We start from the raw sequence: 12,285 nt of genomic DNA, 5'->3' as shown, positions 1-12,285 counted from the left end.
CTTGAAGAAAACAGAATCATATAAGTACATCAGGTTTCATAGAGCAAAAACATTTCAAGTGCTACTCAACTGGCTTTAGATAAGCCAGTCCTTTATTAGTATATAAGTGCTTTGTTAATAGTTCTATCGCTAAACCTCTTGTCTAGTTTAAAGGATCAGGTCATCCAAATTACATGAATTAAACATGTGTCTGCATGTAATGCTTTATGGTTTTATGTTATTTCCTAATTATTACTTGAAATCATTTCTGTGGATCGAACTATTTCATGTGCACAAATTGTAGGAAAATGGCGAGGTGCACACATCCTGCTAATTGCATTCAAATGGCTGTGGAACAACCTGGAATTGGTTTATCGTCTACTGACTTTTAAATTACTTCTAGCTGACTTGATCCATGTAAAGAAATCCCGTAAATAGGTCTTCATTGGGTACTTGGCTTGCTACAATCATACTGTGTTTAAAAACTACCAAAAAGTCAGCAGTGAGCTTTTCATCTAAATTATTGAAAACTGCAACCTTGATCTTCATCAAATAGTGACCCTCTTTAAAATGACAAACTATGTCACTGCACTGAAACTTCGCTGCCTGGGTTTGACTCACCTGACTGTTTAGGGACTGCAGCTGATGATTAGCCATATGATATGGGTAACACTGGCACACTGACAGAAATGTTGATGTTCTTTATAAATAAAAAAGTTAAATTGGCAATAAACTTATCACACAGTAGAATGGAACACCTTGAGGTTCTTAAAGAACACTGTTTCGTTCTCTTTGGCGGTACCAATTCCTCAAGATTCTTCTCAATAATTTCAACACAGATACCCAGTTTGAAAAAGCATGGGCTTTCATCAGTGGGCCATACTGTAGGCCAGAGGTGCCCAGCAAAGCGATACAAAATCAGTCAAGTGCCGGGAAAACTCAAATTAAATTAAAGAGACAAACAAGAGACAAACAACAAAATGAGTGCGGGACTGAGCAAGAAGCTAAAGATATACCACTTCCACCCAGAATGGGAGGAAGAATATTTTGTTGTGATGTCACATTCAAAGGTTATTTGCCTTATTTGTAAAGCAAGCCTTGCTCTGCCAAAGAAAGGTAACGTGGAGAGGCATTATCGGTGTGTTGACAAGACATATAACAGCGACTTCCCTCCGAGTAGCGAGTTGAGAAAGGTCATGTATTATTGCTACAAAAACATTATCTCGCAGTCTTAGTGTCGCCAACTCGTTTCTAACATGCAAAAAGACAAACAAATGCGTCATATGTCGGTGTATTTTTTATCTTTCCAATCGAGACGAGATCTCTCTCTCCCCCGTCTGTGTGCGAGGGGGCGGGGCACTTTACACACACGCAGCTGCTACATGCAGCAACCATAGACTGTAAAGGCAGCAACACACGGCGGGGATTGCGGAGAGAAGCGCTCCAAGGTGTGGTTAAATGTTACGCGTCTTGAGGTGGACAATGCTCGTTGCCAAGAGTGTTTAGCATGTAAGGGCTGAGCAATTTGTCTAAACATTTAGCAAAAGTGCACCACATCCAGACGGAGGAATGCACCGGGTTCGACTGTCTTTCTAGCAGCTTTGTAGCTCCCCCATCCACGAGTAACGTTTCCACGTGTTATGTATGCTAGCAGCAACACAGAGTTAACTCAATTATACAAACATGGGTTAATGATTAGAGGTAACAGAGTTACTCTTTATTTTGTTAAAGTTTCAGCTATTCTGTTTACAGTTCTGTCATCAGATTATTTAATACGATTTGTTAAAACATTGTTGTTTCTTTTGATGTGAAATATTATTTATTTAATTTAAATAAAAAGCAATGTTAATTTTGTAAACAATTTGTTAAGTTAATTTAATAATATATGTATTTTTGAATCAAGTATTCATCTTTATTGTCTTCATTGTTAGTTTCCACATGCCTAAAACAACCTCAAGCTAAATCTAAAAGTTGATGGCTAAATAAGAGCGTTTGAGAAATTGTGCAAGGCATAGTCCGAATAGTCGATTAATCGTTTCATGAATCGATAGATTAATCGATTATCAAATTAGTCGTTTGTTGCAGCCCTATTGTAGTTATCCCATGTATAAATAAAACGTGTTATTCAGCAACCCTTGCAATTTGGGATTTTATTTTTGGCGGGTAGACCTCGTGAGCTGGTCATTTCAAAAGTCGCTCACCAGCCAAAAAAGTGTGGGCACCCCTGCTGTAGGCTGACCTTCCATTGTAGCAATAGATAGTTAGCCTACTTAATAAACACATTTTTTGTGGTGTTGAACAACGATGATGTTCAAAAAAAAATATTCAGGATGTCCACTGCTACTTAAATATTTAGAACATTGATGCCCACTACGAGACACTTTACATGGCTGACCGGGGAACAATGGTGTCTTCAGTTGTCTCCAGTGAAATACTGCCCCCCAGTGGACACAGACATTTAGTTTAAACGTCTTCTATGACCTTTCTATTATACAACAAGCCATCACTCTGATGTTCAGTAATTGTATGTTTGGCACATGCTGGCCACACATTGATCCCTCTCTCATGGCATGGGCAGACGGGTTGGGCCTATCCACAACCCCAGAGTCTAAAATGATACCGACACTGGCATTTTAAATTAAACCTAAAGAAGATTAAGTCAGTGCTGTGATGTTCTTCAGACACCACAGAAGAGTAATGTGTAGTGATGAGTGTGATAATTACAACATTACATATAACCACTACAGTGATATGGGCAATACTATAAAGGTAACATATTAAAAACATATATAGCTTTAAGGAAAGTGGTTGCATAATGAATCAGACTCATTCAAATACCCTCAATCATTAAATGACTGAACAGGTCAGAATTTGATTGTGAAAAGATTAAGAGGGAATTAAAAAAGACACACAAATGGCCGACTTTATATCTAAAGCCATCTCAGGAAAATAAATAAATGAATGCAACACTTTGGTTTATGAGCAAATACCTGCAAATGTGTTTTTTAATCTGCAAAATGAATGCCCATCGACCTCTACTGTATTTTGAGTTTAGTGCCAATGTTAACATGTTAGAATGCTAATACTAAACTAAGAAGGTGACCATGGTATAAATGAAACCTGCTAATCTTAAAACACCATCCCTCCCCTCCGTTCCCATTAAAACACTTTGGCATGCTGCAGGCGGCGGATGTTTTAAGGCATGTGGATGTGTTAAACTCCCACGGAAAAGCCCAAAGATCTTCGATAAGCATAACCTTTTATAAACACAACAATGAAAATGGAAACACAATCAAAGTGGACACCGAGAGGTGAAGCACAACGAATCAGAACAGGACATGTGACACAGGGCCAGGACACACCATGCTGGGTCATGCTGCTCTGGGAGATTTATTAAATGATTTTTCTTTTTATTATGGTTTTCACTTGCGCTCCTGTCAGGAGTGTGGTAAATGGGACAGTCAAGCAGCAAGAGTCACAGTTCATCATCATCATCATCATCATCATCACCACCACTGCCACCACCATTGTTGTCAACGTCCTCATGGTATCATAATAATCATTTTCATCATCATTTAACTTTTTCCTCAAGCTAGAAAATAATTGACATCACATTTTTTTACTGACTTTTGAGACCACAAACATTCCAGCAACACACTCTAGGATTAAGGGTGGGTAACAATCAGAAAAGCATGACTTTTTGCATAGTATTAAATGAACAAAGACATTGAGTTATTTATTTACAATTAATGTATAGATAAAAAAAATATCATAAAAACAAGATGAACACTTAAATCACTTACCCATAAAGTATGCCAAAAAGTTATGGCATTTCTCTTTTTCTTTGTTCCACAAACTGCATGCTGCTAAATACATCGAGGCAGGTGAGAGTATATTGCAAGAAGTATCATTGATATCATTATCAACCTTAATCATCATCATCGCCAATGTCATCTTCAACATAATTATTGGCTGTTACATGTGTTTTCACTCAATGTAATCATGATGTTTTGAAGTGTTTCTGACAGGAGCAGTGATTGATTACATACAGCCAAACAGCTGTGTCGGCAGTATGACTTGAGTTGTGGGGCATGATGGTAGATGTAGTCGGGAAGAGTTCCTGTTTTCACACCAGTCCGCATGGAGTTTCTGTCCTCAGTGGACTCATTGCTGTATTTACAAAGATTATTTTGAAACTTGTCGTCTTTGCATCCTCTTAAAGCTGAATGTCCTCCTGGATGTAAAAGTGGTTGGAGAATGTTGGCTTTAGTCTTTTTTTTTTTATTGAAAATGCTGTTGTTGCTGTTTTTTTGTTTTGTTTATTGTTTTACATTTTTTACAGACAAATAAACAAATAAATTGTCAAGTTAAAACATTGGAAAGGAAACAAAATAAATCAACAGCTTCTAAGCAGAATATACAGATGTTTTTCCCCCAACTTAAAGAAGACAGTTTATTTAAATGGTCCATGTTATTTTTCAACACGCCTGAGCTGACTGGTAAAGCTTGTGCACCCTCTCCAGATGGACGGATCGACTTGGAAATGACAGAGGAGGATAGAAAAAAGGGGAAAAAAGGATTTTCCGATAAATGATTGTATATACTGAAGTACTGTATAGGATTTATTTTAAGTAGAAAAATCTATTTTCTCAAGTTGCATAATGAGCCTTTTACGTCATGCTTGCCAATGACTTGGGTTAGTATTAGAAATAACAATAGTACAGGTTAGTTAAGTGGCCTTGTCCTTCGGAGTGCAATAAGAATGGTAAATGTGTCTTCTGTATGTAACTTCTCTCTGTAATGTCTGATTGGTCAAAGCACAATAAATAGTTTACAACTAGTGAGTACAGTTGAGATGCTAGAGTACTGTATATTCTGTGACGGCAGGAAGACAAGCTTGGTTAAAACACACAAAAGCACATCTAGAATTACACCACAGAAGATTTCATTCATAACCAGATAGTGCAGAAAAGGATCGTCTTTTTTTATATATATATAAAAGAGTCAAAGCAACATTCCATGTTTGTTGTAAGTTAAGTTTTCCTTTTTTTTCTTTTATAGATGTTAAAAATGCCAACAGCTTTGTGGAGCTGCGTGTGCACACTGCTAGAGGAAATGGAAATAAATCATAATTAAATAAAAAAATAAACAATACAATATATTCCAAATTTTTAACAAAAACAAAAAGTCGGATTTCCATGCGGCATAGATAAGCCAAATATAACTCTGCAGCTTTCTAATATGACTCGATTGCAGCCTTTTTGATGGTCACACATATTTTAAAACATCAAGTCCTTTGAACAAGCAGGTTTATCTAGAAGACAGTTCACTGTAAAGGTCCTGATATCAGCCTTTGACTCGAGCCCTGACCCCAGGCCAGCGCTGAAGCACAGAAAAGAAAACACAATAAAAAAAATAGAAGTGAAAAAAAGAATGAAATATTCCCCCTCTGTCACAAAAAGGAGGCCTCCGTTTAGAAAGGCAAGCCACTCCTACTTGATCCCAACAATCATATAGAGTAATACTAAGATTCCACATTGACTACGTATCCCAATATATTTTGGTTTCTTTTTGTTTGTTAATCCTCTAAAAATATCTACAATAATTGAAAAGATAGCAGGCAAATTCCAGCACATGGTTTTTCAGTAATAACACATCAACACAGCTCTGGTCCTTCTGAGCTTCAGCTCCGCCTCTCCTTCTAGAAACCAGGAACTTTATCTCTACGAGGTTGTAAACAAATTACATTCTCTTTAAGACATAAATAAGTCAAAGTATTTTGAGCCACTGAAGCAGGAACAAGGCAACATGCCGACAAACAAAGATAAACTCTCTCTAAATATATTTATATGTATTTATATTTATAGAATATATCCCATAAATGCTATCATCATCATTATTATCTTGCGTTCCTCCTTTCTGACAGGTGCAAAACTACTGTGCAAGTTGAGCCCTACCACCTCGCAACACATTTCTGTTTATGGATGAAACACATTTTTACAGTCGGGTACATGTTCATGCCACACAGAGGAGGGGGCTTCGCAGGCCAGGAGCTCGGAGAAGCCGTCTTTAAAATAGCAGTCCGCCGCGAGGCCTAGCCCATCAGAACCAAAGAACTCCAATAAAATTAAAACCCTTTTAAATAAAACTTGGGCAATGTACATTCATGCAGGAGCAACAATAATAATAACAATAATAATCAGAATCATAATAATAACAATGTTTCTCAATTTAATTTAAACTATTATCAGTATTGACAATGTTATTGATGAGGAGAGGGGAGTTTAGAGTCCGTCCTGTTTTGTGTTTTTGCTCCTCAGCAGTGTCTCCCTCCTCATCGTCTTCCTCCCGGTGCCACTAAAGACACACTTCATACATATGTGCAGTCAGCGGAACCTTTTATTCAGTACATGCTAACACTCATATAATCATAAACACCCCCCCCCCCGCCACCATGGTACACATACAACCACAAAAGCAGGATGGCTGTGTTGGTTTTGTGGCTTTTTTGATTATATGATAACTTTTATTTTCACCGTCATATTACTTTCGATGTTCCCCCTTTTCGAGAGGAGCGGAGAACTTTAAGAGCTCAAAGTTAAAGGGGGGGGAGAATCTGCCACAGGATGTGTCCTGTGTAGGGGAGTAAATGGGTTTTGGTGGACTGGACAGGGGAGATTTTTGGGGTTGCAGTTAAAGATGTGGAGGTATTGGAGGAGTTTCCCCCAGACTGCAAGGAAAGGACTTGAGAGGTCAGAGCGGAGGTTAGAGGCTGGTCTCCAGGCTGTGAAGAGGGCTGGCGGGGCCGGAGGAGGCGGCTGATCTACTGGTGTCGATGGTGAGGTTGATGCCACTGTCGATGGCGTTGTTATTCTTGTTGGGGGACGAGGGCTGGCTGGAGTACTTCCCCCTCCTCCGAGCGGAGTCATCGTCCGTGTCGTCGATGAGGGGGAGGTTGGGCGTGGAGTCTTCTATCCTAAACTCGGGGTGTGTCATGAAGTTGTGGATGGATGATCTGGAGTCTGGTTTTTCCAGGCCTTCATAGAGGGAGCTACGGAATGCATTCACAACGCGGATCTGTTGTAAAAAAAAGAAAAAGGGAGGACAAAGAAGAAAACCAATGAGAAATGATGCAATAAACACAATGGACGGGACCCTCGGGATGAGGAGAGAGGAGGAGAGCAGGGACAGAGGGGAAGGAGAGGACCTCTCAGTTGAGGATAAATAGGTAAAGAAGGAGGGAAAGTAACTTCAGTCTGTGTTCTGCTTTCACAAGATGACCACAGTTCACAAATCACTCAATTTTGGCGTGCACTAGAAAAGCCGTGAGGTAAACAATCATAAAAAAAATAACAAAATCATACATTTCAAGAAAAACGAATACCAAAGCAACACAAACGCTCGTTGTAAGTATACGCTTTAGTCCAATGTGCTGTATACCTAGAAACAAGCCACGTTAATAAATGGAATGCTCACAGAAAACATTTAAGGAGAATGTCACATGCAAGGTTGAAGAAATCTGGTGGACGAGGTCAGTAAGAAGGAAGGAAGTTAGATCTGAGAGATCCAAATCAGGTGCTTTAAAAACTTCTGTTAGGTACCAGAGCAACGTCTGGTAAAATATCCACAGACTCTGAATGGGACACACACAGAAAGCACAGGGTGGGTAAAGCATGGTCCCAAACAGGGCAATGGAGAGGCAAGCTCTGCATGAGGAGTTTGCTTCAACACGAGCATTACAGTTAAACTCACAACAAACGACACACCCAAAAAAATGAATACAACAGTGGCATTTAGAGCGAACACAGCAGGTTAGGATATTGTGACCACAGGAAGTAATAAACTCAAACAACATGCAACAAGACAACAGGAATGTGGACACCAGCACACAGACTGCTGACACAAAACATATGGAAGTGGGTGATGAAAATAATAAGGTAACTGTCAGAGGTGTGACAGCTTTCAACTCCATGCACGTCTAAGTAAACACTCAAGTATAGGCCCTAACCCACTACTGTACGAGAACCTTCAGTGAGGATTGACAGCAGTATCTGTACTGTATGTACGTTTTTTCAGATTGTAGGTTAGAAGTGAATTTTATTTTAAATCCTATTTGCATGTGCAAAAGCAACAGCTGAAATGACATGTTATTTACAAACTACAAAGATATTATTTGATGCTTTTATACAGGGCAATTATTCATGGCAGCTGGGATGTATACAAAAGCTAAATAAGGTGTATTACGTCATTGTGTCTTCATGATTATTCTACATGGATAAGATCTTGTTTTTAGAAGGATGAAAAAAAAGCTTAAGCAATAGAAACATATTTTTTACTACGGGAACATTTAAACCCGTGGAAACACTGAAATGTTGAAATGTCAGTGAAATGCTTCCACTAATTGTTAAATTGAGAGAAAAAACAATAGTTACGTTATCTTTGATGAAAAAAATGCAGAAACATAATGTACTTATTTACAGATATATATTTTCAGGCCGAAATGAAAAAATAACAGTTAACAGATTTCATGTTTAGTCTATGCAAATGTACACAAATACTGTATGTACTGTAATATGTTAGCACTGCTGCCCTAAATATGTGGCAGAGCAGGGAATAAGGAGACAAAACAGCAAAACCAAAGAATAAGAGGAGCCTGTCGGGATGAGTGCATGTGACAGGATGTCTGACAAGTAACACTGATGGGGTGTCAGAAAAGGAGGGGGGGGGTGGTAAGATTTACGTCGCTGTTGCTGCAGAGGATCGATGTCGGTAACTATGGCAACATGACAGAAAACTACACCGACAGTATGAAGCTACAAGACGGGATGAATTATTGGTGCAGCGCTGGTTTCTGGTGATTCTCAAACCATGTCACACAACCCTCAGCCAAGTTTTACATCAGTTTTTTGTCAAGTAGATTAGAGACAACACACGGTGTGTGTGTGTGTGTGTGTGTGTGTGTGTGTGTGCGTGTGCGTGTGCGTGTGTGTGTGTGTGTGTGTAAAAAAATAGGGAAATACAGAAGATTTACAATATATTAAGCAGGCATAGTCACTGATACTGTAGATTTTAGTTGTGCCCCTAAAATGTCATTTAAAAGAAAATCTTGTTTTTTAGAAAGTCTTGCCTAGCGTAGCTTCCATTATTGTTTCCTGTCAATACAGTCAACTAGAGAATACATGAAATAACACCTACAAAATTGCTTCAGCTCAATTCAGAGTGATTTGCCCCATCACTAGCAAACTCACAGATAAAACCAGACAACATGGCGACTTATACTTGAATGTTTACCCAGTCCCTTGGTGAGTTGATTGGAATAAGTTCACATTAATGTCCGTCAAGACATACACATGGAATGATTGTAGGATGGGATGGTGGATGGGGAATGAGCAGAGGGAGACAAACTCACAACCTGAAATGTCACGCCGTGGGTATCACCCTTAGTCCTGCGCTCCTAGCACTCTGAGAAAACAAACACACATTCACCAATGAGACGACAGTACACCAAAGCACGGGAGGAGATTTTAAGATGAAATTTGAACTTGAGTATGAACAGAAAAAAGACAGAAGAGAGAACGGAAATGAAATAAGCAGATAGCAAGAAGGAAAAAAAAGAAAGACAAAACCTTCAGAAATGCCAAACCCAAATGAATACTGTCATGGTCATTTATTTTAGGATAAAAAGGCAGAAATTGTGCAAAAAAAAAAAAACCTTTGTTCATGACATGATGGCACCTCTGAAGCAAAGAGAGAAGAGAAGCAGACTGACAGAGATCTGACTCACGGCCAGTAGTGGAAGGAGCAGTAGCAGCAGTAGTGCTTGTAGGAGAGGAAAGGGCATTGGACAAGGACACGTGACTAGGACTAGAAACATTGGTTACATCCTGGGTCTGGCTGGTGGTGGACGACTGGCGTCTCAGGGCCCCCGCCCCCTGAAAGGACGTGCCACTCTTGAAGGTGTTGACTACGTCAATCTGTGGGAGGAGAGCGGGACAGAAGAGGACAAATGGCTGCTCATAGTGACAGAGACCAAATGGCAACACAGGTTGACTGGCTGAGTGACTTTGACAGTGTCTCAAACACAACACGATGGGGGGGGGGGGGGGGGGGGGGCACCTAAGGGTCAGGGTGTAGCATCCCCTCAACAACATGTTGAATTTGAACAGTTAAAACAACCTTAATTACATCTCTCTTACCTCATCTTAAGATATAATGCCTTCAACCAAATACTATGGACTTAAATGAGTTTTCAAAATCGTTTTTAGATTGTAATCCTCTATTTGGGCAGATCTAGTGAGTCAAAGTTGTGTCTCATCAATTGATAAATTCAGTGTCTCTTCAAAAACATTGTCCTAGTGTGCTCCAAAAATAATCCATGGACCTCACTGTTTTTAATAGAACTACATTGTACTGAGAAAGAAAACCTATGAAGAGCACTGATAGAATATTGTGTGGATTATCCAGGGTAATTCAACTTAAAGCACAAAATACGAGTCATCATAATTTGCATGTTTATAGCATACAGCCTGTATACAGATTTGAGTTGATTTGAACCTTAAGTACTGAGAAAGTGTATCTCTACTGTTCCAAAACCCTGTCTGCAGTGCACAGTATCCTGTCGCGTGGATAGCTTCACCCTGGACCAGTAGTGACACATCAGTGAAATGAAATCAAGTCCAACACACAAGCAGAACTGTCTTGTAAATCACAGTGATAACGGTGTACAGAGGGGTCACAGAGTAGTGACTTGTCCGGTTGTATTTAACTCCTGAGGTTTGACCGTCCATCTTCCACACAGCCGGTCGCCTCAGTCCAGCGAGAGACGGCTGCGTCTTCATGTACCTAAATAAACCAGCTTGTGATACAATGACTTTAAGGCTGTTACTGACTAAGGTAAAGAACATATCACATAGTCTAGCACTTCTTCTTCTGAGCTTCTGAGGTGGTGTCTTAAATGTTGAATTGTATGACAAAGACAGACAACAAGTTATCAGAAAGCTATGTCAGGAAAGAAATCACATCTGAAATATAATTGCAAAACAAGTAGTTAACTAATGATACGACTGATTAGAGTAGATGTAAATGTTATTTCTTTCAAGCAGAATCAATCCAGTAAAGACTCTCTGTGAAGTGAAACAACGCAGGGATTGAACTTGTGTCCTCACCTGAGTCTGAATGCGGTTGAGTCCTCTGAACCAGAGGATCTGTCCTCTCCTCAGCTCCCTCTCCGCATGGTCAATCTCGTCATTATCTTCGTTCGTGTCCTCTTCTGGTAAATCATCTTTCCGAGTTAACTGGCCTGCCCTCCGCAGGAAGCGCAACTTGCTGTTGGGGACGCTGGCGATCACCTAGCCAGGAGAAAGTCCAAAGACTGGGTTAAAAAGGGGGAAAGCATACAGTAGAGCAGGGCTATTCAATTGGCGGCGCGGCCCGCGGGTGATATTTACTGGCCCTTTGAGTATAATGTTAAAAAGTAATCTACTTTATTTATTTTTTAATGAATTTTCTTTTTAAAGATTTTTTTTGGGCCAGAGTGCCTTTATTCCAGAGAGGGTGTTACATTGAGAGATAGAGGGGAAGACATTACCTGAAAACTTGGGAGGGCTCGGGTTTCAAACCCACCTACTAGCTACTGTAGTGACAATCCCTGCGTGAATGATTAGATCATTTCACCTAAATGAAATGAAATGATGTTGATGGTTAAATTAGCTTCACATGTGTTAGATCTATAAAGGCCTTGGGGCTATGTTGTTTGGTTGAATTAAACACAATATATGCACTCCACTATGCTGTTGTAGTATTTACTGTATCTGAAGCTCTTAATATGATTGCTCATATTTCAAGCCATCTTTTTCCCGGCCCCTTGCTTTGGATCATTTTCATCAACCGGCCCCCATTCCAAACTAATTGAATAGCCCTGCTGTAGAGATTGCATGGAAAGTGTAAATAAAGCTAAACTAGGACAAAAACAAAGAACAACCACATGCAGTGGTGAAGTGAAGAAAGAGAGACATAAAACAGAGGAGTTTGCATGTTACCTGTCCCCAAACAAGCTCTCCCAGCCCGAGGAAAATACACCACATCCACTTCTCCAGGTTCAGAGGCTGACAGCTGAATGGCTTCCCTCCAAACTGCACAATCACAATCTACACAAAGCACGCGAAGGGAAAAAAGAGTTTCATCTTACTTCAACCGGTAACCAACTTTTAAAAAATAATAAAGAAGTCAAATCATTTGCATCTGCGTACCTGCGCAGCAAAGGTGCCAAATACAATAGTGCAGAAGATGGGGTTCCTGAAGATACCA

At 39.7% G+C, this 12,285-nt stretch overlaps 1 protein-coding gene across 1 annotated transcript in view; it reads right to left on the bottom strand.

The window, feature by feature from the left end:
* Positions 1 to 3,323: 3,323 nt before the first annotated feature.
* The window catches only part of atp2b2 (ATPase plasma membrane Ca2+ transporting 2), a 71,744-nt gene continuing 62,782 nt past the window's right edge, over positions 3,324 to 12,285 (bottom strand). The window contains exons 15-18 of the mRNA XM_071203264.1: positions 12,228 to 12,282; positions 12,018 to 12,125; positions 11,145 to 11,327; positions 3,324 to 7,056 (exon numbers count right to left, since the gene is read on the bottom strand). Coding sequence (XP_071059365.1) covers positions 6,745 to 7,056; positions 11,145 to 11,327; positions 12,018 to 12,125; positions 12,228 to 12,282 — 658 coding nt within the window. The 3' untranslated portion in view covers positions 3,324 to 6,744. The remainder of the gene's footprint in view (positions 7,057 to 11,144; positions 11,328 to 12,017; positions 12,126 to 12,227; positions 12,283 to 12,285) is intronic.

Source organism: Pseudochaenichthys georgianus, chromosome 5 (assembly GCF_902827115.2).
Source record: "Pseudochaenichthys georgianus chromosome 5, fPseGeo1.2, whole genome shotgun sequence".
Classification (NCBI taxonomy): domain Eukaryota; kingdom Metazoa; phylum Chordata; class Actinopteri; order Perciformes; family Channichthyidae; genus Pseudochaenichthys; species Pseudochaenichthys georgianus.
Note: the sequence above shows the minus strand (reverse complement) of the source record. Positions and strands in the feature narration are given on the sequence as shown.